The following is a 26,872-nucleotide window of genomic DNA, read 5'->3' as shown; positions in this document are numbered from 1 at the left end:
TAATATCATTGCTGAGTCTTTACCCATGTCAAAATGGTATAAATTACATTACTAATAACTTGAAACTAACCTTCCAGAACAGCCATAGTTTCCAGTAAATTGAGTCTTATGGCAAGAGAGGGCCTCCAATAATTTCTTTTTTGGTGTTATTACATTCAAAATATTTCCAAAATATTGCTTTCTTCTCACATTGATGGCTGATTTTCAAATAATATGCTCCTGATTAACTTATGATTTCTATTAGGGATACCAAAGTAACCTTAATCAGCAGTATTTTTGGGTGGTTATAGCCATATTTTTGCCATGTGCTGAAACTATTAATATTTAAAGGGAATTAAAAATATAGAGCTGGATTTTAAAGTAGGCTTTATTATGTTTTCATTTCATAGATGATACAATGCTACAAGAAAATAAATTCAATGAAAGGTACAGATATTTTAAGGTAGAAATCTGATGCAGGTTCACAATGAAATTCTTGAAACAGTACATCAATGATGCAGTTGACCTGGTGTATTTTTAAACAATTTCTCCTACAGGTAATGAAAATATATTTATGAAACTGTTTCTTCCAATGTTAATGAAGACTCACTCATATCCACCTGTAGAAGAAAAGAGAAATATATTAAAACTGGATGTATAACAGGGAATTTGAATAAACTGGTTAAATACGAACTGGATAAGTATATGAAAGTATGAATGAATAAATTCATAAGGATAGATACATTTGAACATTTCATTAACTGTCTACTGTTTCACAAATCTGTAATCACAACCAGAGGCAATTTTATAATGTTGATAAAGACATTAAATTATACTGGAAAGTTTCATTTTTTAGGAGCTCTGAAGTTATTTAGGTTGTTTAACAATTAGAGGATAAAATGAATGGAACTTATGAGATTATTCAAATAAAATAAAATCTGAATATCCCTTTTTTTGGTCTGCATTAAAGTCTCCAATATGGACGAGGCTGTGACCATGGTAGTCAGAACGCCAAGTAGATATCCTACAGTGACTTCTTTAATTTCCAATATAGTAATGGGTAGTAAGAGTACCCTCACAGTCAAATTGGTTTCATTTTCACTCATTGCCAGTCTTTTTCCTCAAAATTCTCCCTACAAATGCTGACCATTCAAACATTCTCACTTTAGTCATTTGTTCACTTTAACGATGCTAAAACCATTGTTGTCACTTTCTTATTTCAATACCCATACGAGAAACAGATCATTGTAAAATTAGCATGCACAAATTCTCAACTTCAGATATTTCTAAACAGACTTAATATTGAATATATGATGAGAAACTTACATTCCCCACATCTTCCCTTGCAATACTCCCTTAGACTTGAATCTTCACATCTCTGCGCGATACCTAAGTGGCAGCCGTTGGAGTACGTCTTCCCATCAGTGCCACAAACGGGGTTGTAGTCGGCTGTGCATGCTATGTTACCGCAAGCTGTACAGTAAAAACTATTTAATAATAATTCTTACTCCTACGCAGTATCAGTATTTCTAGCGTTCTTATTTAAATTATGGTAGATAGTAAAGCAAATATAATATTCTTGGATATTCATAGCAATGGTACATTATATACAAAAGTATAATCATGGATATTATATGCTCTCTCGACTGCCAAAGTACCTTAAAACCAATCAGAATCAAGAGTTATACCGATAGCTGTCGGGGTTATATTTACTGTCATCTCTAAAAAAAAAAAAAAAAATAAAAAAGCAATTATAGACTTTTAAGCATCTAACCTATAATTTTTAAAAACACTGTAAAAAAAAATAAAAAAAATAAATAAAAATTCAATTCCTAAATCCCTCATTTTTGGAAACAAAGGGCTGAATTTACCTGGATCACGCGTATGAATTTCCTCGAACTGGGCCTGTGATGTACCGATGATAGCAAACAGAGTGACGAGGAGCCCAGCTGATAGTAATCCCATCTTCACCATTCTTGCGGTCTGAGCCCGTAGAGGAAAAATAGAAACAGTTATAGTGTTAGCATGTGCAAATAATTTCGAATTCGAAGTTTTCTTGCATATCAATTCTTAGTTTCTTACAAGTTTTATTAATCTTTAAACCTGGAACTTTAATTAAAATTCTACGTGAATTACACACACACACACACACACACACACACACACACACACACACACACACACACACATATATATATATATATAATATATATATATATATATATATCCCTATATATAAATATACCATAAATATAATATATATATATATATATATATATATATTTCTATAGATATATCTATATTACATATATATATATATATATATATATATATATATATATATATATATAGAATAAAATATAATATATACATATATATATATATCATATATAGAGATATATATTATATATATATATTCTATATATAATATATATATATACCAAAATACATATAGAAGACTTGTAGGAGGAAGTACATCTCAGGTGGTCCTTAAAATACATATTTATTACAACGTTTCAAAACAGAAAGGTTTCATTTTCAAGCTGTAAAGACATAAAACATAAAATTAATATTAAAAGCACTAAAGTTATTCCAGGCGACCATGTAGCCCCCAACACAGGCTGCTATGTATGGACTTGAAGTTGAAAAGGGAAAGAAAAACCAAAGCTAAAGGGATAAGGAAAATTAAATGGTACGAATTACAGAAGGAAGGGGATAGAAGAGAGAGTTTAAGAGGAGGGTTTTTGTGGAGGATATTGATATAGGGATTGAAGATGGTTTTCAAGAATGGTGGCACGAAATGCAGCAGTAATAGAAGGCATGGAAAGGAGCTGCTAGGAGAGACATCTGGTATCATATGGGAAGAAAAGGATAGTTGGTGGTGGGATGAAGACATTGAGAAAGTAGTAAAAGATAAGAAGGAGGCAAAAGAAAAAGATGGGAAGAGTCACAGTCAGTGGAAGACAGAAAATAGGTACAGAGAGAAAAACAAGGTGGTGAAAAGGTGGTAGCCCAAGCTAAGCAAAGTCGTATGATGATGTGTATAATGAGCTGGGGACAAAGGAAGGATTAAAGAAGATGATGAAGCTATCAAAGGCTAGAAATAAGAGCACCAAAGATATAACACACATCAAACAAATAAAGAATCAAGAGGGTGTAGTGCTTAGAAAGGAGGAAGACATTGTGAAGAGATGGAAAGAATATCGAACAGTGTTAAATGAAGAAAATAATAGACTAATAAGAGAGGATGGGGCCAAGTGAACATTGGCATGGTAATGAGGTTTTCTAGGCAAGAGGTACTAAATGCACTGAAGAAGATGAAAAAAGAATGGGAAGGCAACCGGACCAGACATGATTTTCCCGGTGGAGGCATGGAAAGCATTAGGAGATGAAGGAGTGGATATACTGTACGATCTTATGATAAAGATCCTTGAACAGGAAAAGATACCAAATGAGTGGCGTGGGAGTATATTGATCCCAATTTTTAAAGGGAAAGGCGATGTCCAAGAGTGTGGTAATTATAGGGGCATAAATTGATGTCCCACACTTTGAAGATACTGGGAAAGGATGATAGATGCTAGACTGAGAGAAGAAGTACAAATAGGTAAAGAGCAGATGGGATTTATGAAGGAAGGGGAACAACAGGTGGTATATTTTGTCTGAGGCAAATAATGGAGAAATTCGGGGAAAGACAAAGGGACCTACATATGGTATTCATTGACCTTGAAAAGGCTTAATGACAGAGTCCCGAGACAAGAGGTATGGAGGAGCCTGAGGGAGAAGATGGTGCCAGAGAAGTATGTGCGATTGATACAAGAGATGTACCGAATGTATTACCAGAGTGAGGAGCAGTGTTGGGGAGACAGAAGGTTTGAGGTGAGAGTAGGATTACACAGGGTCGGCTCTGAGCCCATTTATCTTTAACATAGTGATGGATGTAATAGAGGAAGTAAGGGAGACAGTACCATGGAACATATTGTATGCGGATGATATTGTTCTGTGTGCAAAGAGCAGGGAAGACCTGGAAGTGAAATTGGAAAGATGGAGACAAGTACTGGAGGACAGAGGAATGAGAATAAGAGATCCAAGACAGAATATATGTGTACACCACTGGAGGGGGATGATAGAGAAAGTATTCAGCTTGGTGGAGGGCAAATAAGGAGAGTTGATAAGTTTAAGTATTGGGATCTTTTGTTAACGCTGGAGGAAGTATGGAAGAAGAAGTAAAACATCGGGTACAGGCAGGCTGGAACAACTGGAGAGCGGCCTCGGGAGTTCTTTGTGACAAAAGAGTGCCGCTTAGGTTAAAAGGAAATTTCACAAGACGGTGGTAAGAACAGCAATGCTGTATGGTACGGAAACAGCAAGCATGAGAAAAGCAGAGCAGAAGAAGATGGATGTGGCAGAAATGAGAATGCTTAGGTGGATGTCGGGGTAACAAGAGTGGATAGGATCAGAAATGACTACATAAGGGGGTCAACTAAGGTGGTGGAAGTATCAAAGAAAGTGCAGGAGGGAGGCTGAGATGGTATGGACACCTGTTGAGGAGAGAGAGGACCACGCTGGGAGACATACTATGGGAGTGGAGGTGCAAGGAAGAAGAAAGAGAGGGAGACCAAGAAAGAGATGGAAGGACTGTGTGAGAGGAGATTTACATGAGAAGGGAATTGATGAGGCAGAAGCGCAAGATAGAAATAGATGGAAACGGCTCATCCGAAACGGCGACCCCAGATATAAAAATGGGAAAAAGCTGGGAAGAAGAAGAAGATTAAAAGCACTAAATTACAAATAAAAGACATAATACATTATAAAAGACAAGATAAAAAAATAAAAACTATTTAGCAGAACAACCATCAAGAGAGAAAGGGTAGGACAGAAGTCAGAAGGAACAAACCAGAAATGACCGGCAACAGCTCACGTTAAGTAAAGAGATGTCGAGGAAGACTGCGTGTTCAATTGAGGAACAAGCTGTTTAATAAACAAGAACTCCAGAATTGTCATTAGTTTGCCATTCGGTACCCGTCCCAATATTTCAAAATCTTTGTATTGTATATTCAGCTTGCATTTATTGGCATGTTGTCTGATATTAGAAAATTCAGGATTAGCAAGTTTGTACCCAGTTTTCTACAGCTAACGCCCTTATGGCAATCAATTCTGACCCTCAGTAACCTATGTGTGGATCCACGTAGGTTCCCCAGATTACATCTAGGGCAGTTAAACTTGTATACAACACATGAGGTCATCAAAGGGTCAAGTTTATCCTTTAATTTAAACAAACTACCTAAACTGAGTGGGTTTGTTGGGATGATATTAAATCTAATAGCTGGTATATAATCAAATATGAGTTCTCTTAGTTGCATCGTAGAAATTTTTGTCATGGATTAAAGGTACATTTGCATAAAATGGAAGCTTAGGCACAGTAGGTAAGGACACTTTTGGGATCAAAAAAAAACGTTATTAAGAAGTTTACAAAACATACCTGTGAAAAAAGTGTAGTGTGGGAAAATTACTGTTGGTTAAATATTGACGTAAAAAGTTGATTTCTTTCTCGTGAAAAAATTCCCACTAGATGTCAATGAGAAGGCACGATGAAGTATTGTGTGTGTGTGTACACTTAGATAATAAGTGTAGGTATATATATTCCCTCAAATACTAAGCTACAGATACCAACTAATGTGGAAATATACTGTAAACAAAATACTTAATAAACAATGAAAATATATATATATATATATATATATATATATATATATATTATATATATATATATATATATCATATATATATATGCATTTCTTTTAGGTGTAACATCAGCCCTTCAGTATTTGAGAAAACACTTATATATGTGTGTGTATAATATACGCGGTGTCTCTATTCAAAATTGCAATATTCGCGACTGAATTCCTGGGTGCTCGATAATATCCCGTCATACTTAAAAGAAAAATTTAAATAAATAAAGTCTGTTTTACCTGATCCGAGATGAATAGCAGAAGAACCGTAAAGGAACGCGTAGTGCTGCTAAATTGAGTGTCTCGACCTCACTGCGTGGTACGTTAGAATTATTGCCGTTTATATAGAAGGCGTTGGCGATGCATGAGTTTCCAGTTACCCAGTTTTTTCAGGAGAGACAACATGTATCAGTCGCCGGACCTCGCATTTAAAGCGTCGTATATTTTTGTATGGGCAAAAAACCAAGTCTGTTAATTCTAATAGGCTTTGCAATTCACAAACTAATGCCATAGATATATCTCGTCATTATGAAATATGTAAGAACTCGAGGGTGTTATAAAACTCGGTTATATAACTTGGTTATAAAAAAAAATAGGAAAATTCAGAAAGCGGGCGTATCTTAGCTAAAGATCTGGTAATAGCCAGTTGAATTTTCTCTCTCTCTCTCTCTCTCTCTCTCTCGCTCTCTCTCTCTCTTTCTCTCTCTCTCTCACTCATCTTCTTCTTCTTCTTCTTCTTCTTCTTCTTCTGAGTTAGCTGGCATTCTGTTCTAGGTAGGATTAAATGAAATGTGAAAAAGTATACACACAGAGAGTACACATACTTGCATGGGTATGTGTGTTTTTGTGTCTGAGTATGCTGATGTATGTTGATGTATGTGTGTACATCACTTCACGAAAGAAAAAAAATGAAAACCCTAATTGGAGTTAGTACTCTCTATACAACCCACTCCAGTAATATAAAACCATCTATGATATATTTTATTTACCTCTTTGACCCCGGAATATATTATAAACTAGAGCACATAAAAATGAGGTAACGGAACTGGAAGGAATATTAACCATCTTGTTCGAAATATTCCTCTTTTCTAAATTAACGCCAAGAATACCAGTTAGTAAAGAAAAAGGTCTTGACAGGGGTTTCTATATTGTTAAGAAAATTGGATATGATTACGATTTGTAATCCAACATGTTTCTGAAAATTTATGTTAATTAGAAATAGCATTGCTGAAAATATGTTGATATAATATAATCCATGTGACGATGCACTTTTTTTTATTTTACTTTGGGTCAAACCTCTCACGGCATATTTATATCCTGTTTTTTTTTTTCATTACCTGGAAATGAAAGAGGGAGTTGCAGAATATCATTCAATGAACAGGTGAAAGAATACACATGAGAATGAACGTTTCTAAATGTAAGCACACTCTTCTGAATGAGTTAAGAAGCTGCCTCGGCATCTAGTTTTTCCAGGTTCCTTTTCATGGATCTTGGGATCGTGCTTAGTGTTCCTATGGTTATGGGTACAGCTTCCACTGGCATATCCCATATCCTTCTTATTTCTATTTTCAGGTCTTGATACTTATCAATCTTTTCTCTCTCATTTCTTCTTCTCTGGTGTCCCATGGTATTGCGACATCAATGAGTGATACTTTCTTCTTGATTTTGTCAAACAACGGCAGGTCTGGTCTATTTGCACGTATCACCCTATCTGTTCTTATACCATAGTCCCAGAGGATCTTTGCCGGATCGTTTTCTATCACTCCTTCAGGTTGGTTCTCATACCACTTATTACTGCAAGGTAGCTGGTGTTCCTTCCATAGGCTCTAGTGGAGGGCTTTCGCTACTGAATCGTGCCTCTTTTTGTACTGCTTCTGCGCAAGTGCCGGACATTCGCTTTGCTATGTGGTTTATGGTTTCATTTTTCGTATTGCACTTCCTGCATATGGGTGAGATATTCTTCCCATCTATCGTTCTTCGGACATATCTTGTTCTTAGGGCCTGGTCTTGTGCCGCAGTTAGCATCCCTCTGTAGCCATTGCCATGTTTCATGGCTGGCCAGTTCTTTAATCTGTCTCATGTACTGTCTGTGCACTGGTTTGTTGTGCCATTCCTCTGTTCTGTTATTATTATTATTATTATTATTATTATTATTATTATTATTATTATTATTATTATTATTATTATTATTATTATTATTATTATTACTGTGATCTTCATTAATACTTATCAATTTCATGTCATAATCCTCATGTAAAATGTTAGTTATACATGAAATAGGTTAATGTGTACTTTTTTGTGAAGTGAAATATTATACCTATATTTTATACATTATGACAACTATCATTTATCTAGTCTAGGTTCAGTTTCTCCCTTTTATATGATGTAGTCTTCGGATCTTCTTTTCCGTCTGTTCATATATATATGCCTTACGAAATAAACATAAAATCAATATTCAGAAGAAAGGAGAAATAATAAATTAGTGTTTGGATTTACGTTTTAATAATTATCTTTTTAACAATCACGACATTTCAAAATGTGGTCAATTTCAGGATTCACGAAATCCTCTTGGGCTTTTCAAAACAAAAATCTTCTTTGTTGGCGATACCGTTGCCGACCTGTTCGCCACTTATCAGTAACCTACAGATAGATAAATGAAAGATGATGATCAAATTATTAAAAACGAAGAAATGAATGGGTAATCAAGTCCCTAAATAGAATTGAAACAAATTAGGAAATATTTCATTTTAACTGATTAAATTTTCAAGTCAGTATCAATAATTTCACCTTCATCAATCTCTCTCTCTCTCTCACTCTCTCTCTCTCTCTCTCTCTCTCTCTCTCTCTCTCTCTCTGCAATTTTTCACAAACTTTTATCGAGGAAGGAGAGAACTGTTCTAACAAGAAGGAAGATAGCAGTGACCACATCCCTTACATTCCTAACGAGGGAACACTGAATTTGTATTTAGAATTGATGTGCATCTGTTCTCGAAAACTGTCGATTATATACCTGATAGAGAGGCTACTGCTGTAGGTCACGAAGAGGATGAAGAAGGGCGTAGGGCTAACGACTTCATCCGTACAAACCTGCAGAAAATGGGAAAAATTAAAACAAATGAAGAACGGGTCTCGGGATATGAGGAAAAGACATAAAATATACGTGGGTTGTAAATACTGAATTTGAGTGGTACCTACGCCTTCCCCTATGAATTTAGAAAATTGGAGAGTAGTCCAGAGATGATAGTTACTATTCGTTACTATTGACATGAGTGGGCATCTCTCGTCTTCAGACCCTGATGTACAAAAAACTACCTCTTTTAATCCTTACGTAAAATTGGTGTTAATTTTTTTATCTTTAAGTTGATGATTCGGCGAGGTCAAAAACGTCATCTGATAAGGGTTATAAGTTCTGAAGCAGCTTCGCTAGAGGTGAGGAAGGAATAGAGTGATTGATCTGTACATTTGACATTGCTGCCTGTAAAAAGTCAAGTTAGGACCGACGTGAAGACCACTCCTCAATTTTTCAAAGGAATGCAAGAAACTCATCTGTCCCATAGATGCTGATATTTGGCAAAGTGAGGAAAGCACACTAATTCGAGGAGGTGAAAGCGCTGTATCATCTAAATTAGTTCCCCTTTAAAACAGAAGAAAACGACAGAGCTTTTGGCCCTTGAAAGAAAGAACAGGAACAAGACAAAAATTCCAGAGCTTGTCAAGTGCAACATGTCATAAACATAGTCTACGGGGAACAACGGCCATTTTTAATTGCTCATCTCCTCTCTCTCTCTCTCTCTCTCTCTCTCTCTCTCTCTCTCTCTCTCTCTCAACACTGGCCTGTACGTAAAAAGAAGACACCTCAAAATAAAACCAAAAATTAAGAAAGAAAGACTTACATTCCTCACACCTTCCTTTGCATTGTATCCTCAAGCGAGGATTACGACATTTCCCGATTTCGAAGTGGCAGCGATTAGAGTAGTTCCTTCCGTCGCTGCCGCAGATGGGATCCAATTCGAAGGTACAGGCTCGGTCGCAGTCTGGGAGACAAATTAACAAATTAACATTGCTGCTGCCGTTGCTGTTGTTATGGGTGCGCTGTGAAACTCGTTATTGTAGCAAATTTAGAGATACTTCTCAAGCATCTTTTGCTGACCAATGAATGATCAGCCCTATACAAAACTGAAGTAAAAATAAGAAACTACCAAGTTCTTTGTTCATTACTGAACCACCTCAAAATGTTAAACTTTGACTCACTTGGATGGAATGAACTGGCCACTGACGTCCCGATGATGACCAACAAAACGACGCAAAAAATAGTCGTTGGTAACCTTTCTTGATCATCATGGCTGTTGATGTCTGTCAAGAGAAGTAAATGAGGATTAGGGATTTGTCGTGATTATCTTATCTTAAGTGTAATTCTACTTCCATTTTTTTTTCTTTTTTTTTTTGTTTTCTGTTTGCCTTTATTTCCAACTTACTTGACAGTTTGAAATGTCAGTGGGATACTGTTAAAACACCTCAAGGGAATCTAATATGCATTCAGTCAAGTCAGCCTTAAACTGCCTCAAATATTTCTGTCAAATTCTTTGATTCGAAACCAAATGAAGGTTTCGAAAATCAATATACTCGCCTAGATTTAACTTTTATTCCTAAAACATGAATCGGATTTTTAAATAGCGACATAAATTTCTGAGGATGAAACCTGTACTTCTAGTATCTAATGGTCAAATAGCTGACATTTACCATAATTCTGTGTTACTAATTATATAAAAATTGAAGTGCTAATCCCATTTATACGGTATTTTTCCGTGGCATATATAAATCAAACTTTTCTTCACATCCTAATGGTTCAACAGAACGAGAAAACAGGATGACTTGCCATACCCGAGCTAATATTTCCAGCTGAAAATCAGAAGTAACTTCGACCTCGACAAAGTGTGCGATCAAACTGTACAATGACCATGTGGACTGGCTCTTTATATACTGGTCAATCCGTCATGAGTTGCCAAGTATCAAAAGATGTCTGTAAACCCACTTGATAAAAAAAGAATACATCACGGAATACAAAAAGTGAAAAATTCCATTGTTGTGACATCACTGATGTATTTATAATTTTATATGATTATAGATGTATTAAGTCAAAATGGACTTTAATGCGCTTCGAAAGAGAACTAAAGACCTTTCTGACAACTAATATATCCCAAAAAAATAGTAGGAAAATGCATGGAACCGAAAATACAGTGCACTGGTTATTACCAGTTACGTTGCATCTCTCTCTCTCTCTCTCTCTCTCTCTCTCTCTCTCTCTCTCTCGGTTTGGGTGGTAGCAAGAAAAATTAATACCCCTACACATATAGATGTATGTATGTATGTATGTATGTATGTATGTATGTATGTATGTATACATTAGTTATATGTGTGCACATATATATGTATGTACATTATTAAATACACGCACACACATACACACAAACACACACACACTATATATATATATAATATATATATATATATATATATATATATATATATATATATATATATATATATATATATATATGATGAACACACAATATCGATCGTATATTAATAAACTTACATGAGTATCACTGTCTATATCCTTCAATAAAATAAAGGAACCAATATTTAAGCATGGAATCACTACATATTTAACATATTTTTTGTGATATTATTTTTTTAACAATTTTAAAGAGAGATGATAAGTATTATTTAACACCCTCACGGCAGTTTTTTCCTTGTTTTTTCTCTACCGATTTATTTTTTCAAAGTCATTTTCCTTAATTCACGTTTTTGTGGCCTTGCCTTCCTGGAATTTTCCCTTGAGGCGTTTTTTTCTTCTTTCTCTTTCAATATTCCTTGAGACGTTGCGTCAGTAATCAGCTTGTGTTTTGGAGAAGGATGAATATAATTTGTTTTTAGGATGCAGACATATTATATATATATATATATATATATATATTATATATATATATATATATATATATATATATAGATATATATATATATATATATATATATATATATATATATATATATATATATATATATATATATATATATATATATATATATATCTTATTACAGTAAAAAAAAAATCTCACCGTTATTACACCAAAATAAAACACAAAACAGATTCAAGTTCGGGGTTTTCTTTTTACTAGTTGTGGAAAACTTTCAAAATTTCGACATCAGACAATTTTTCTGTAATTAAAATGAACAATATTCACAACTTATGGAAGGACTTTTACGGTTCTATTCAGATTTTATATCCATTGATAATTTTTTTTAATGCGAAAGTGGATATTATTATTATTATTAATATTATTATTTTTTTTTTTTTTTTTTTTTTTTTTTTTTTTGCTCTATCACAGTCCTCCAATTCGTCTGGTGGGTGGTATTTATAGTGTGGGTTCCGGGTTGCATCCTGCCTCCTTAGGAGTCCATCACTTTTCTTACTATGTGTGCCCGTTTCTAGGATCACACTCTTCTGCATGAGACCTGGAGCTACTTCAGCCTCTAGTTTTTCTAGATTCCTTTTCAGGGATCTTGGATCGTGCCTACTGCTCCTATGATTATGGTACGATTTCCACTGGCCCGGGATATCCCATATCCTTCTTATTTCTATTTTCAGATCTTGATACTTATCCATTTTTCCCTCTCTTTCTCTTCAACTCTGGTGTCCCATGGTATTGCGACATCAATGAGTGATACTTTCTTCTTGACTTTGTCAGTCAAACGTCACGTCTGGTCTATTTGCACGTATCACCCTATCCGTTCTGATACCATAGTCCCAGAGGATCTTTGCCTGATCGTTTTCTATCACTCCCCTCAGGTTGGTGCTCGTACCACTTATTACTGCAAGGTAGCTGATGTTTCTTGCACAGGCTCCAGTGGAGGGCTTTTGCCACTGAATCATGCCTCTTTTTGTACTGGTTCTGTGCAAGTGCCGGGCATTCACTTGCTATGTGGTTTATGGTTTCATTTTTCGTATTGTACTTCCTACATTATTGGGAGAGATGTTATTTCCGTCTATCGTACTTTGAACATATCTGGTTCTTAGGGCCTGATCTTGTGCCGCTGTTCATCATTCCTTCAGTTTCCTTCTTTAGCTCTCCCCTCTGTAGCCATTGCCAATTGTCATCGCTGGCTAGTTCTTTAGTCTGTCTCATGTATTGTCCGTGCATTGGTTTGTTGTGCCAGTCCTGTGTTCTTTCTGTCTTTCTCCTGTCTCTGATATTTATTTCTGGGTCTTCGTCTACTTTTATTAGTCCTTCTTCCCATGCACTCTTTAGCACTCGTCTTCACTGGTTTTCAGATATTGCCCCAGTGCTCTGTTTTCAATGTTGACGCAGTCCTCTATACTTAGTAGTCCTCTCCCTCCTTCCTTTCGTGTTATGTATAGTCTGTCCGTATTTGCTCTTGGGTGTAGTGCTTTGTGTATTGTCATTTGTTTCCTGGTTTTCTGATCTATGCTGCGGAGTTCTGCCTTCGTCCATTCCACTATTCCTGCGCTGTATCTGATTACTGGCACTGCCCATGTGTTTATGGCTTTTATCATATTTCCGCCGTTGAGTTTTGACTTGAGTATCGCCTTGAGTCTCTGCATATATTCTTTCCTGATTGTGTCCTTCATCTCTTGGTGTTTTATATCTCCTCCTTCCATTATTCCCAGGTATTTGTATCCTGTCTCATCTATGTGTTTGATGTTGCTCCATCCTGGTAGCTTTATCCCTTCAGTTCTCGTTACTTTGCCTTTTTTTGTATGTTGACTAAGGCGCATTTTTTTCTATTCCAAACTCCATTCTGATGTCCCCAGATACAATCCTTACAGTCTGGATTAGGGTATCTATTTCCTTGATGCTCTTACCGTACAGCTTGATGTCGTCCATGAACATACAGATGGTTGATTTTGTTGCCTCTTTTCTTGAGTTGGTGCCCGGCATCCATCTTCTGTAGTACTTTTGTCATGGGAAATCATGGCTACTACCGAAGAGTAGTGGGGACAGTGAGTCGCCCTGGAAGATCCCTCTCCTGATATTAACCTCTGCTAGTCTTATTCCAGAGCTTGTAAGTATTGTATTCCAGTTGCGCATTGTATTTTGAGGAAGCTGATGGTGTTTTCCTCTGCCCCATATATTTTCAGGCATTCTATTAGCCATGTGTGGTATCATGTCGAAGGCTTTCTTATAGTCTATCCATGCCATGCTTAGGTTGGTTTTCCTTCTCCTACTGTTCTTCATTACCATTTTGTCTATCAGGAGCTGGTCTTTTGTGCCCCTACACTTCCTTCTGCAGCCTTTCTGTTGGTAGGGGATGGTGTTTTGTCTCCTCTAGGTAGTTGTATAGCCTTTCACTGATGATACCTGTTAGTAACTTCCACATTAGTTGGTAGGCAGGTGATAGGCCTGTAGTTACTGGCTATATTTCCCTTACTCTTGTCTTTTTGTACTAAGGATGTTCTTCCTGTGGTCATCCATTTGGGTGCTTGGTGATTTGAGATACAATGCTGGAGTTGTTCTGCTATTCGTGGGTGTAGGCCTTGAAGTTTTTGAGCCAGTATCCATGGACTTCATCGGGACCTGGGGTTTTCCAGTTTGGCATTTTCTTTAGTTGGTGTCTGACTGTGTCTGTCGTGATGTCTGTGAATCTTTGTTTTATTCTCCTGTTTCTTCTTCCTTGACTTCCTGGAGCCATGTTGCATGTTTGTTGTGTGATACCGGATTGCTCCATATGTTTTCCCAGAGTCTCTTACTTGGTTCGGCTTCAGGAATTTCTGGGTGGTTGTCTTCCCTCTTAGTTGGCTGTATAGTCTTTTCTGGTTGGTTCCGAATAGTTTGTTCTGTTGGTATCCCTTATTCCTGTTCATGTACCGTTGGATCTTGTGTGCTTTGGCCTTAAGCCTCTGTTTTACATCTTCTATTTTGTTGTTTAGTCCCTCTCTTGTACTTTGTATTTCTCGTTGAGTTCCTCCCTTGTTTTCTTGCTTCTTAGCCTTTTTTCTGCCATCTCTTTCAGTTTACTCAAGTCAGATCTCATCACCATGATTTGCTTTTCCAGGCGCCTTTTCCAAGGAGGTTGCTGTTTTGCTTTCTGTTGGGTTGGTTGTGACGGTGGTGTTGGTGTTCGAATCCCCATCCGTTCTGCTACTAATCTTGCTCCTGCATATGTCAAGTTATTTGTTTCTGTGATACTGGTGGTGTGTATTAGGCCCATTATTTCATTGACCTCACTGTTTTCTCCCTAATTTCTTGGTGTTGTAGGCTTTCATGGAGGGGATCTTTGTTCTCTCTGTATCTGTCTCCATCCATTGTCTAATCTTTTCTACCCATTCCGTCCTCTCTGTTACTTCGTCGGTGTTTCTTCGTGTGTCGTTGTTTGATACTTCATCCTCCCTGTCGTCTTCTGTGGCATCGTCTCTCAGTTCGTCTTCGTGTAATTCGTTGTCGTGTGACATTTCCCTTTCCAGTTCTTCTCTTTCTGTTGGGGAGAGCCAGTTCTTTTTCTTTATGTTCCTTACTTGGTCTGCCAGCCTCTGCTCTGTTTGGGGGGTGTTATTCCTCTCATTCCAGATGTTGATCAATCTTCTTCTATCCTCTCTCCGTCGGGTTGCTTCTGATGTAGCATCTCCATATTTCCTTATTTTCCTTCTCTTGTCCATTTCTTCCTTTTTGCCTCTGTAGCCTCCAATCTCAGGCTGTTGATTACTTTCGTTGTGGTGATCAGTTGCTGGATGACGACCTCCAAGTACCTGACCGTCTTCCCCTTCAATTGGGTTGAATACCTGGTTGCCGGACGAAGCTCCTCTGTTGCCAGAGGTTCCATTTACGTCGTTGTCGTTTATTCCTTCATTTCTTTCCATCATTGCTGAGTTTTGCTATTTAACCCATAGCTGGACCCTACCCCATCAGGGATAGGTACTCATTTACAGCTGAGTAGACTGAGGAAATTATGGTAAAGATCCTTCCCAAGGAATCAACGCGAGGAGAGCGGTCACCCATCCAACGACTGACCAGCCCCAATGTTGCTTAACTTGACTTAAGTCTATTGAAGACCTAACCAACTCCTCCATGGCGCCACATTATTATTATTATTATTATTATTATTATTATTATTATTATTATTATTATTATTATTATTGGGGTATACTGTACATTAACATATTATTTTTCTGTCATAATCTAATTGTTATTACTATTATCATTATTATTATTTTTTTTTTTTTTTTGCTCTATCACAGTCCTCCAATTCGACTGGGTGGTATTTATAGTGTGGGGTTCCGGGTTGCATGTATTTGCATGTATCACCCTATCTGTTCTGATACCATAGTCCCAGGGATCTTTGCCTGATCGTACCACTTATTACTGCAAGGCACCTGATGTTATTATTATTATTATTATTATTATTATATTATTATTATTATTATTATTATTATTTTGTCTATGACAGTCACCCTAATCGACTGGGTGGTGTCCATAGTGTGGGATTCCGGGTTGCATCATGCCTCCTTAGGAGTCCATCACTTTTCCCACTATGTGCGCTGTTTCTAGGAGCACAGTCTTCTGCATGAGTCATGGAGGTGCTTCTGCATCTAGTTTTCCAGGTTCCTTTTCAGGGATCATGGGATCGTGCTTAGTGTTCCTATAGTTATGGGTACAAATTCCACTGGCATATCCCATATCTTTCTTATTTCTATTTTCAGGTCTTGATACTTATCAATCTTTTCTCTCTCTCTTCTTCTACTCTGGTGTCCCATGGTATTGCGACATCAATGAGTGACACTTTCTTCTTGATTTTGTTAATCGACGTCACCTAGTCTACTGGCACGTATCGCCATATCTGTTCTGATACCACAGCTCCGGAGGATTTTTGTTTGACTGTTTTCTATCACTCCTTTAGGCTGGTGTTCGAAACACTTATTACTGCAAGGTAGCTGGTGTTTCTTGCACAGGCTCTAGTGGAGGACATTTACTACTGAATCGTTTATGGTCTCATTTTTGTTTTTTCATATTACACTTCCTGCATATGGGTGAGATCTTTTTCCCATTATCGTTCTTTGGACATATTTGGTTCTTAGGGCCTGGTCTTGTGCCGTAGTTAGCAGCCCTCTGTAGCCATTGCCTGTTTCATCGCTGGCCAGTTCTCTAGTCTGTCTCATGTACTGTCCGTGCATTTATCAATTTAATGTCATAATCCTCATGTAAAATGTTAGTTGTACATGAAATAGTTTAATGAGTATTTTTTTGTGTAGTGAAAAATAATTCCTATATTATATACATTATGACAACCATCATTTAACTAGTTAAAGTTCAGCTTCTCCCTTAGTAAATAATGTAGTTTTCGGCTTCGGACCTACTTTTCCGTCTGTTCATCCATATGCCTTACGAAATAAATACCAAATCAATATGCAGAAGGATCGAGAAATAATAAGATAGTTTGGATTTCAGTTTAATTAAGTGTTTTTTCTTCTTCTTCTTGGCATTTCAAAATATGGTCAGTTTTAAGGTTCACGAAATGGACCTGGGCTGTTCAAAACAAAAATCTTCTTTGTTGGCGATACTGTTGCCGACCTGTTCGCTACTTATCAGTAACCTATAGATAGATAAATGAAAGATAATGATTAGAATACTAAAAACGAATAAATGATTGGGGGAATTAAGTCCCTAAATAGATAAGTGAACAAATAAGGAAATATTTCATTTTAACGGATTAAATTTTCAAGTCAGTATCTATAACTTCACCTTCATCAATTAGTGGCTACTTCGTCACTTCCTTATATTGTCTGAATTTATAAAATAAAAATACGTGAACATATCTCTCATAAACCACCACATCTTGGCAGATAATCAACCATTTCTCGTTTAATTCTAGCGATGAAAAGAATAAAAAAAAATAATAAAGACAGACTGTTCATCTTAACGTAATACTACCTAGAGATTTCCTCTCTCTCTCTCTCTCTCTCTCTCTCTCTCTCTCTCTCTCTCTGTGTGTGTGTGTGTGTGTGTGTGTGTGTATGTGTGCAATTTTTCACAAACTTGTATCGAGGAGGGAGAGAACTGTTCTACCAAGTTGGAAGTTAGCAGTGACCACATCCCTTACCTTCCTAACGAGGGAACACTGAAATTATAATTAGAAATTGGTGCGCATCTGTTCTCCAAAACATTCGATTATATACCTGATAGAGAGGCTACTGCTGTAGGTCACGAACAGGCTGAAGAAGGGCGTAGTGGTAACGACTTCATCCGTACAAACCTGCAGAAAACGGAAAAATGAAAACAAATGAAGAACGGGTCTCGGGATATGAAAGAAAGACATTAAATATACGTAGGTTGTAAATACTGAATTTGAGTGGTTCCTACGCCTTCCCCTATGAATTTAGAAAATGAGAGAGTAGTCCAGAGATGATAGTTACTATTCGTTACTATTTACATGAGTGGGCATCTCTCGTACAATATACTACCTCTTAATTCTTACGTAAACTTGGTGTTAATTTTTTTTTTATTTTTAAGTGTATGATTCAGCGAGGTCAAAAACGCCCTCTGATAAGGATTATAAGTTCTGAAGCACCTTCGCTAGAAGTGAGCAAGGAATGGGGCGACTGGCCTATGCAATATGACATTGCTGCCTATAAAAAGTCAAGTTAGGATCGACATGAAGACCACTCCTCAATTTTTCAAAGGAATGCAAGAAACTCATCTGTCCTTTAGACGCTTATAATTGGCAAAGCGAGGAAAGCACACTAATTTGAGGAGTTGAAAGCGCTGTATAATCTAAATTAGTTCCCCTTTAAGATAGAAGAAAACAACAGTAGCGTTGGCATTCAAAGGAAAACTAGGTACAGGAGAAAATTCCAGAGCTGGCACATGGCAACGTGAAGGGAAAATAGTCTACGTGCAACAACAACCACCTTTCGATGCTCCCCCCTCCTGACAACTACACTGGCCTGTTTGTACGCAAAATGAAAACACCTCAAAATTAAAAATACATAGAAAAGAGGTACTTACATTCCTCACACCTTCCTTTACATCGTACCCTCAGGCGAGGATTACGACATTGTCCAACTTCGAAGACACAGCGATTAACGTAGTTCTGTCCATCGCTGCCACAGATGAAATCGAAATTAAACGGGCAGCCTCGTTCACAGCCTGGGGGACATGATGATAAATTATTATCATTACTGGCGTGGTTGCTGTTGTTGTTGTGCTTGTTATTGTGCCTAGTTATTCTTTTTATTCATTTTTTTTTGTATCTACATTGTCAATGTTAGTACGTCTGTTCTTCTTAACAGTGAAAACGTACAAGATTCTCAGAAAGTTTCTAATGGAGGGCAGGACATTAACTGATTGTTGAATTGAACTGACAAAAAATGGTAATTATTTTACGTTTCGGGTGTCTTGTTTTGTCCCAATACACTGAATGTGAGACTTTCTGAAATCCACGGGAACAGTACCGAACTTATCACAAGTAGACTGATTCCAACTTGTAACTGACACTGATGTGACATATCTATGCAGCCGTTGGATTTATTGCTGAACATTTCTTTTTTTAACATTTTAAATCTTTTACATCCCATGATAAGTCAGATGTGACACTAGAGAGAACTAATTTTGAGTAATTCAGTGTGAAAGTGCATTTCTGAAAATCTCAGATGTGGAACTCGCTATCGAAGGGATTTTAGCGATAAAAAGTATGCGAAACTCGGTACTGAACTAAATCTAAAGATAACTTACGTGTGAGATTCGCCTATTAAACTAAATTTAGTGATTGATCGATTGAGTAACTAGTTATTGAACCAATTCTCAAGGTACCTCCAAAACCATTTTTTAATCGGATTAAGGAGCAACTCCAGACAAAACTGAAGATGAAATTGACCAAGTTATTTCTTCATTACTGAATCCCCCGAAAATATTAAACTTGGACTCACGTATAGAGTGGGAAGACTGGCTACTTGACGTGCAATGATGACCAACAAAACGACGCAGAAAATAGTCGTTGGCAACCCCTTCTTGACCATCGTGTTTGTTGATACCTGTCAGGAGAACCAAATGAGGATTAGAGATTTGTCGTTATTAGCTTATCTTAAATCTAATACTATTCCAAATATTTTTCCACTTTTTGTCTTCATTTGATACTTATACTTGACGGTTTGAAATGTTAATGGGATACGGTTAAAACACCTTAGAGAATCTAATATATATATGCAGTCAGGTCCACCTTAGATTACCTTAAATATTTCTGGATAATATCTAACAGAAATGAAAAGCTACCGCAGAGTCTTTGACTCTAAACCAAATTAATCTGGTGTCCCCAGATACCACGCGCCCCATGCACCTTGCTTGGAAAGGTTTTGAGGAGCAGTTAACTCTCCCAGATTTAATTTTTATGACTAGAATAGGAACCTAATTTTTTAAATAGTGACATAGATTCCTGGGATGTAAACTGCACTTTTAATATTTAATGGTCAAATAGCTAACACCCACTAGAAATTTACGTGGTAATTACTTAAACACAGAGTCGTTGTTTATGGCATATAAAAACCAAACTTTTCTGTGCTCTGTAATGATTCAGCACGACTAAAAAACAAAGTATATCTTGCCTTACCCGAGCTAAAATATCCAGATGAATGTTTGAAGAAACTTGAAGTTTCGTCCTTTACAAAGTTTGCGATCAAACTGTGCATCGGCCGTGAGGAGGTGCCCTTCATATAAAGGAAAATCCATCACATAATAATGATCATTTTTTCCCTAACTGATAAGTGCATTGAGTACTCGACGTAATGATCCAGTCCAAAATATTCAGGTTTTGTTGACAGACAAGTTTTTTTTTTCTAACGTAAACACACCCACAAGCCACATATATTACACGAAAACTAAAACTCAAGTGCAGGTGAATCCCCCGCAAAGGGAGTTCAAGTCCTTACTGACCCCTTCCCCCTAATGATATCCACCACCCCCCCAAAAAAAAAAATTGTAAGACACGTTTGGAGCCAGGAATGCAGAACTGGTCTTAATCAGTTAGTCTCTCTCTCTCTCTCTCTCTCTCTCTCTCTCTCTCTCTCTCTCTCTCTGTATAAGCAGGAGAATATTACGCACACGTATATGTATAATGGACGGTCAATATTTTTCATATAGCAGCAAACTTGTTAAAATACCACTGCCAGTATCCTTCAGTAAAGAAATTACATTTATGAATGGAATCAGCTTGTATCTAACCTATTCTACTTAATAAGTGTTTTTATAACTTCCACTGGAGATAAGACATTTTATATAGTACCCTCAGACCTTTTTGTATCAATTATTTATGGAAATCACCATCTCACGAACAATAACTGTTGTGCGGTTTCTTGCCATTCGTTGAAGTCCAAATTTTTTGTCGGTTTCTTTTTTTCTTTTTAATTCGGGTAATTTTTGTCTTACCTTCCTTCAATTTCCCTCGAGGCGTTTTCTTCTTCTCTTCTTTTAATGGTTCTTGAGACGTTGCTTTAGTTACTAGGGTGTGTTGTTATGATTATGAATACTATTGGTTTTTTGGATATAATATATATATATATATATATATGTATATATATATATATATATATTATATATATATATATATATATATGTATATATGTGTGTGTGTGTGTGTGTGTGTGTGTATAAATACTTGACCTAGAGTATGGATGTGGTATTGTCATTTGCGTTTTTCTTTTTATTTGTCTTTTTTGTCTTTTTTAACCACTTCCTTTTAAAGTTGAAGCCTTGATATTATTATTAGAGACATCCAACGAATCACAAACAGATAATGTAATTGCAAATGTTTTAAGAAAGAGAATTACAGTTCAGCGGAAGAAAATGATGGTGACCTCCCCTACTAAATCGAGTGTCGTGAACTGACTGTTATGAAAAGTGGCTTATGTAACCTAAAGATTGTGTCTCTTTCAGTACATCCAGATCCCTTCAGAAAAAGAACGTCAAGTCGGTATCTAGGAGGGACGAAGTAAATGAACTAGTGTTTTGATTTCAGTGTTATTAAGAGTTTTCTCTTTATAATAAGGAGTTTCATAACCTGTTCAGTTTAAGGATTCACGAAATTAACCTGGGATTTTCAGTAAAAACTCTTCGTTGTTTGCGATGCTATTGGCAACCTGTCATCCACATGTATATGACCTAAAGGTAGGTAATAGAAAGATAAAGATCAAATCAACATAAGAGAAGAAATTAATCGGGGATTAAGTCCATAAATTGATAAAGAAGTAAGTGAATCAGTTAAGAACTTTCAACTTTAACTGATTAAATTTCCAAGAAAATATCTATCATTTTACTTTCAACTTAGTGGCAACTTTACCAATTCATCACATTTGCTGAATTTATTGACAACACTATATTGACAGATAATTGGAAAGAAATAGCCATAGAATTTATGATTGAATCGTTAGCTTAATCTGACTTCAAAACTCCCGTCGCCAGCCTCGTTAACCCTTCGCAATATCTTGCTTTCAAATGTGAAAGATTTGTAGATGGAAGATAAAAGTAACTGATCGCATTGTGTTATGGGGACTGCTCATCTGGAGGTAGTGTTTTGTAGTGTTCTTTAGTAGATCGTCTCTCTCTCTCTCTCTCTCTCTCTCTCTCTCGGTAATAATATCATTCCTTGTTTAAATTCTTGTGACTATAAGAATGAAAGAAAGAAAATAGGCTGTTCATCTTGACGTAGTCCCTCTTAGAGTGTACCTCTCTCTCTCTCTCTCTCTCTCTCTCTCTCTCGGCAATAATCAATCATTACTTGTTTAAATTCTTGTGACTATAAGAATGAAAGAAAGAAAAACGGACTATTCATCTTGATATAGTCCCACTTAGAGTGTCCTCCCTCTCTCTCTCTCTCTCTCTCTCTCTCTCTCTCTCTCTCTCTCTCTCGGCAATAATCAATCATTCCTTGTCTAAATTCTCATGACTATAAGAATGAAAGAAAGAAAGATGGGCTGTTAATCTTGACGTAGTCTCTCTCTCTCTCTCTCTCTCTCTCTCTCTCTCTCTCTCTCTCTCTCTCTCTCTCCGTATAAGCATGAGAATATTACACACACATACATATGTATAATTGACTGTCAATATTTTTCATATAGCAGCAAACTTGCTAAAATATCAATGCCAGTATCTTTCAGTAAAGAAATAACATTTATGAATGAATCACCACATATCTAACCTATTCTACTCAATAAGGTTTTTTTGTAACTTCCACTGGAGATGAGAAAATTTTATGTAATACCCTCAGACCCTTTTTTTTATTATTATTATTATTTATGGAAGTCACCATCTCACGAGCGATAACTGCTGTGAGTTTTCTTACCATACGTTGAAGTCCAAATTTTTTCTCGGTTTCTTTTTTTTTTTTTTTTTTTTTTTTTGTTTTTTTTTTTTTTTTTTTTTTTTTTTTTTATTCGGGTAATTCTTGTCTTACTTTCCTTCAATTTCCCTCGAGGCGTTTTCTTCTTCTCTTCTTCTAATGGTTTCGTTTTTCTTGAGACGTTGCTTCAGTTACTAGGGTGAGTTGTTATGATTATGAATACTATTTGTTTTATGGATATATATATATATATATATATATATATATATATATACTATATTATATCTATTATAATATAAAAAATCTATCCAAAAAACAAATGTATTCATAATCATATTGATAATATCAGGGTCTTCAACTTTAAGAGGAAGTGGGTAAAAAAGGAAAAAAAAGAAGACAAATAAAAAAACGCAAATGACAATACGACATCCATACTCTAGGTCAAGTATGCACACACACACACACACACACACATATATATTATATATATATATATATTATATATTATAATATATAATATATAACTATAAATATATAGTCTATATGTATGTATACATATATATATATTATATATATATAATATATATATATATGTGTGTGTGTGTGTGTGTGTGTGTGTGTGTGTGTAGGATGTGTGTGTGTGGGTGTGTGTGTGTGAATACTTGACCTAGAGTATGGATGTGGTATAGGCATTTGCGTTTTTTATTTGTCTTTTTTTTTCCTTTTTTACCCACTTCCTCTTTAAAGTTGAAGCCTTGATATTATCAATAAAGGCATCCAACGAATCATAAACAGATAATGTATTCGCAAAGGTTTTAAGAAAAAGAATAACAGTTCAGCGGAAGAAAATGATGGGAACCTCCTCTTCTAAATCGAGTGCCTTGAACTTATTGTTATGAAAAGTAGCCACAATAACCACTTATATACTTGGTTTGGGTTCCACCTCTCACCTAGTATAGTATGCAACCTAAAGATTGTGTCTCTTTCAGTTCATCCGATCCCTACAGAAAAAGAATATCAATTCGGTATTTAGGAGGGACGAAGTAAATGAACTAGTGTTTTGATTTCAGTTTTATTAAGAGTTTTTCTCTTTATAATAAGAAGTTTCATAACCTGTTCAGTTTAAGGATTCACGAAATTAACCTGGGCTTTTCAGTAAAAACTCTTCGTTGTTTGCGATGTTATTGGCAACCTGTTCTCCACTTGTATATGGCCTAAAGGTAGGTAATAGAAAGATCAAGATCAAATTAACATAAGTGAAGAAATGAATTGGGGATTAAGTCCATAAATTGATAAATAATTAAGTGAATCAGTTAAGAACTGTCTACTTTAACCAATTAAATTTCCAATAAATATTTTTCATTAAATTTTCACCTTTATCTATTAGTGGTCACTTTACCAATCATGACATTTGCTGAATTTATTGACAACACTATATTGATGCATTATTGGAAGGAAAACAATTCATTGACAAATAATTGGAAAAAAATAACCATAGAATTTATGATTGAATCGTTAGCATATTCTGGCTTCAAAACTCCTGTCGCCAGGCTCGTTTATCCTTAGCAATATCTTGCTTTCAGATGTGAAAGATTTGTAAATAGGAGATAAAAGTAACTGATTGCATCGTGTTATGGGGACTGCTCATCTTGAAGTAGTGTTTTGTAGTGTTCTTTTGAGGGCTCGTCTCTCTCTCTCTCTCTCTCTCTCTCTCTCTCTCTCTCTCTCTCTCTCTCTCTCTCGGCAATAATATCAATCATTCCTTGTTTAAATTACAAACTTTTATCGAGACAAGATGGAATTGTTTTAACTAGTTGAAAGTTAGCGGAGATTCCATCCCTGTCTTTTCTAAAGAGGGAAACTCGAAATTAGATTTAGAAAAATCTCTGCTGAAGAACTGCTACAAAAGGAGCGAAGAATGAAAGAGACTTGTGTACCTGTTCGCCTAAACGGTGAATTATTTGATTATTTACCTGGTTGAGAGCCGACTGCTGTAGGTCAAGAACAGGTTGACGAAGAGCGTGGGGCTAACGACTTCAACCGATGTAACCTGCAGAAAACGGAAGATGGAAAACGAATAAGCAACGGGTCTTGATAAGCGAGGAAAAGAGAGCAAGTTTTATATTTGCATTATAAAGATTAATCTGAGTGGTACACTATTCCCTCTAAATAGGGAAAAGGGGAGTTATCCAGAATTGATAGTTACTATTAGTTATTAGTGCATTAGTGGGGGATCTCTAGTCCTCAGCTCCTGTAGGGGGAAAATATCCCTTTTATTTCAAATAAACTTTGATAGAATTTTTTATCTCTAAGTTGATGATTAAGGAAGGACAAGAACCCCAGCTAATAAGGGTTACAAATTCTGAAGCAGCTTTGCTAGAAGTGAGCAATGAATAGGGCGTTTGACCTATGCAATATGACATTGCAGTCTATAAATGCCAAGTGAGGATTGAAGTGAAGTCCATTCCTGAATTTTTTCAATGGAATGTAAGAAATTCTTCTGTCATATGGATGCTGATATTTAGCAAAGCGAGGAACGTACACTAATTCGATGAGGTGGAAATTAGTTCCAATTGAAGACAGAACAAAATCGACAGAGATTTTAGCCCTTGAAATGAAAAGCATCGACTCGAAAACGAGGGTAGTCTATTCATAACAATCCCCACATTTAGCACAAGTGAGGGCCCTCCAGAGCTCTCAGAGGGGAACGTGTAAGAGAAATAGTCTACAGGTAATAACCACCACGTTTTGCAGTTTCATCTCTCACCACGAAAATAAAATAAGGGAAGAAAATCTTACAGTATCGGCAGCGTCCTTTACATCGTACGGTGAGGTAGGGCTTAATACCTAACAGAAATGAATGACTAACACAAAGTCTTTGAATCTAAACCAAATGAATCTGGCGTCCAGACATCACGCTCCCCAGACATCCTTGGAAAGGTTTTGAGGATCAGTTAACTCGCCTAGACTTATTTTTTCTGACAAGCAAGTAAACCTATTTCTTTAATAGTGACATAGATTTCTGAAGATGAAACCTGTACTTCTAATATTTAATGGTCAGATAATAACATCTACTAAAAATTTGTGTTAATAGCATATTTATCTGTTCGTTTTCTATGTCATATATAAAGCAAACTTTTCTGTGATTTGTAATGTTGCAACATAACTGAAAAAACAAAGTGTTTACTGCCATACCCGAGCTAAGATATCCAGTTGAGGATTGGAAGACTTGAATCTCCGTCCGTTACAGAGTTCGCGATCAAACTGTGTATCTTCCATGTGGACTTGACCTTTATAAATCAGTCGATTCCTGAGCTGCCAACTACCATAATATGCTGAGTTGCCAATTACCGTACTGTTAATTTTCCTTTTTTTTATACGTAGATGAAGGAAATTGTGCGTCAAGGCTCACATGATGATTACATCTTCCTTTTTGGGCGAATGTACTCTCTAAACCGCCTGAACGCATTTTTCATTAGATTTTCTTCAATTCCTGTAAGTTCATTTACCAAAAACAAGCATCCGGAAAGCCAATGATTGTGACATCTACTGAGTAATTGATAATTATATGATTATAGATACTTAAATTCAAAAAAGACTTTATTAGGCCGTTCATAGAGAGCTGAATTGGTTATCGACCTCTAATGATATATACCCTGAGAGGTGGCATGAGAAAATAACACACACACACACACACACACATATATATATATATATATATATATATATATATAATATATATATATATATATATATATATATATATATATATATATATATATATATATGCATGTAGCTCAAATGTCCTTTGATATCCAGTTCGCTTT

At 36.1% G+C, this 26,872-nt stretch overlaps 2 protein-coding genes and 4 long non-coding RNA genes across 8 annotated transcripts in view; 1 reads left to right on the top strand and 5 right to left on the bottom strand.

Annotated features, from left to right (window-relative positions):
- LOC135194909 (uncharacterized) overlaps positions 1-20,453 on the bottom strand; it is a 41,325-nt gene extending 20,872 nt beyond the window's left edge. The window contains exon 1 of the long non-coding RNA XR_010310024.1: positions 20,325-20,453. This is a non-coding gene — a long non-coding RNA (uncharacterized LOC135194909). The remainder of the gene's footprint in view (positions 1-20,324) is intronic.
- LOC135194905 (turripeptide Gsg9.2-like) overlaps positions 1-26,872 on the top strand; it is a 78,040-nt gene that overhangs the window by 46,417 nt on the left and 4,751 nt on the right. The gene's annotated exons all lie outside the window — the stretch shown is intronic.
- Positions 350-6,027, bottom strand: LOC135194894 (trypsin inhibitor ClTI-1-like). The gene is made up of 4 exons (XM_064221097.1): positions 5,949-6,027; positions 1,851-1,962; positions 1,306-1,452; positions 350-599 (listed from the first exon to the last, which is right to left on the bottom strand). The coding sequence occupies exons 2-4, from the start codon at positions 1,951-1,953 to the stop codon at positions 586-588; spliced, it is 264 nt and encodes an 87-aa protein (XP_064077167.1). The 5' UTR covers positions 1,954-1,962; positions 5,949-6,027; the 3' UTR covers positions 350-585.
- On the bottom strand, positions 8,719-10,659 carry LOC135194910 (uncharacterized). 2 transcript variants are annotated; one of them, XR_010310025.1, is made up of 4 exons: positions 10,590-10,659; positions 9,960-10,061; positions 9,602-9,742; positions 8,719-8,795 (listed from the first exon to the last, which is right to left on the bottom strand). It is a non-coding gene; the product is annotated as an uncharacterized LOC135194910 (long non-coding RNA). The 2 variants fall into 2 exon arrangements; XR_010310026.1 differs by having other exon boundaries at positions 9,960-10,051; positions 10,590-10,639.
- On the bottom strand, positions 17,166-19,664 carry LOC135194911 (uncharacterized). Its single transcript, XR_010310027.1, has 4 exons — positions 19,648-19,664; positions 18,728-18,868; positions 17,899-17,975; positions 17,166-17,315 (listed from the first exon to the last, which is right to left on the bottom strand). It is a non-coding gene; the product is annotated as an uncharacterized LOC135194911 (long non-coding RNA).
- LOC135194918 (uncharacterized) lies at positions 24,133-25,892 on the bottom strand. Its single transcript, XR_010310034.1, has 3 exons — positions 25,845-25,892; positions 25,019-25,095; positions 24,133-24,259 (listed from the first exon to the last, which is right to left on the bottom strand). It is a non-coding gene; the product is annotated as an uncharacterized LOC135194918 (long non-coding RNA).

The sequence above is a fragment of the Macrobrachium nipponense genome, chromosome 15 (assembly GCF_015104395.2).
Source record: "Macrobrachium nipponense isolate FS-2020 chromosome 15, ASM1510439v2, whole genome shotgun sequence".
NCBI classification, from domain to species: Eukaryota; Metazoa; Arthropoda; class Malacostraca; order Decapoda; family Palaemonidae; genus Macrobrachium; species Macrobrachium nipponense.
This window is presented reverse-complemented; position numbering and strand designations above follow the sequence as displayed.

Bases quoted from the DNA above. Each gene is read 5' to 3' on its own strand.
- LOC135194894 (XM_064221097.1), bottom strand. From the start codon at position 1,953: ATGGTGAAGATGGGATTACTATCAGCTGGGCTCCTCGTCACTCTGTTT. The intron at 1,453-1,850 runs GTAAATTCAGCC...TTTACTGTACAG, and splicing joins AATTCATACGCGTGATCCAG to CTTGCGGTAACATAGCATGC.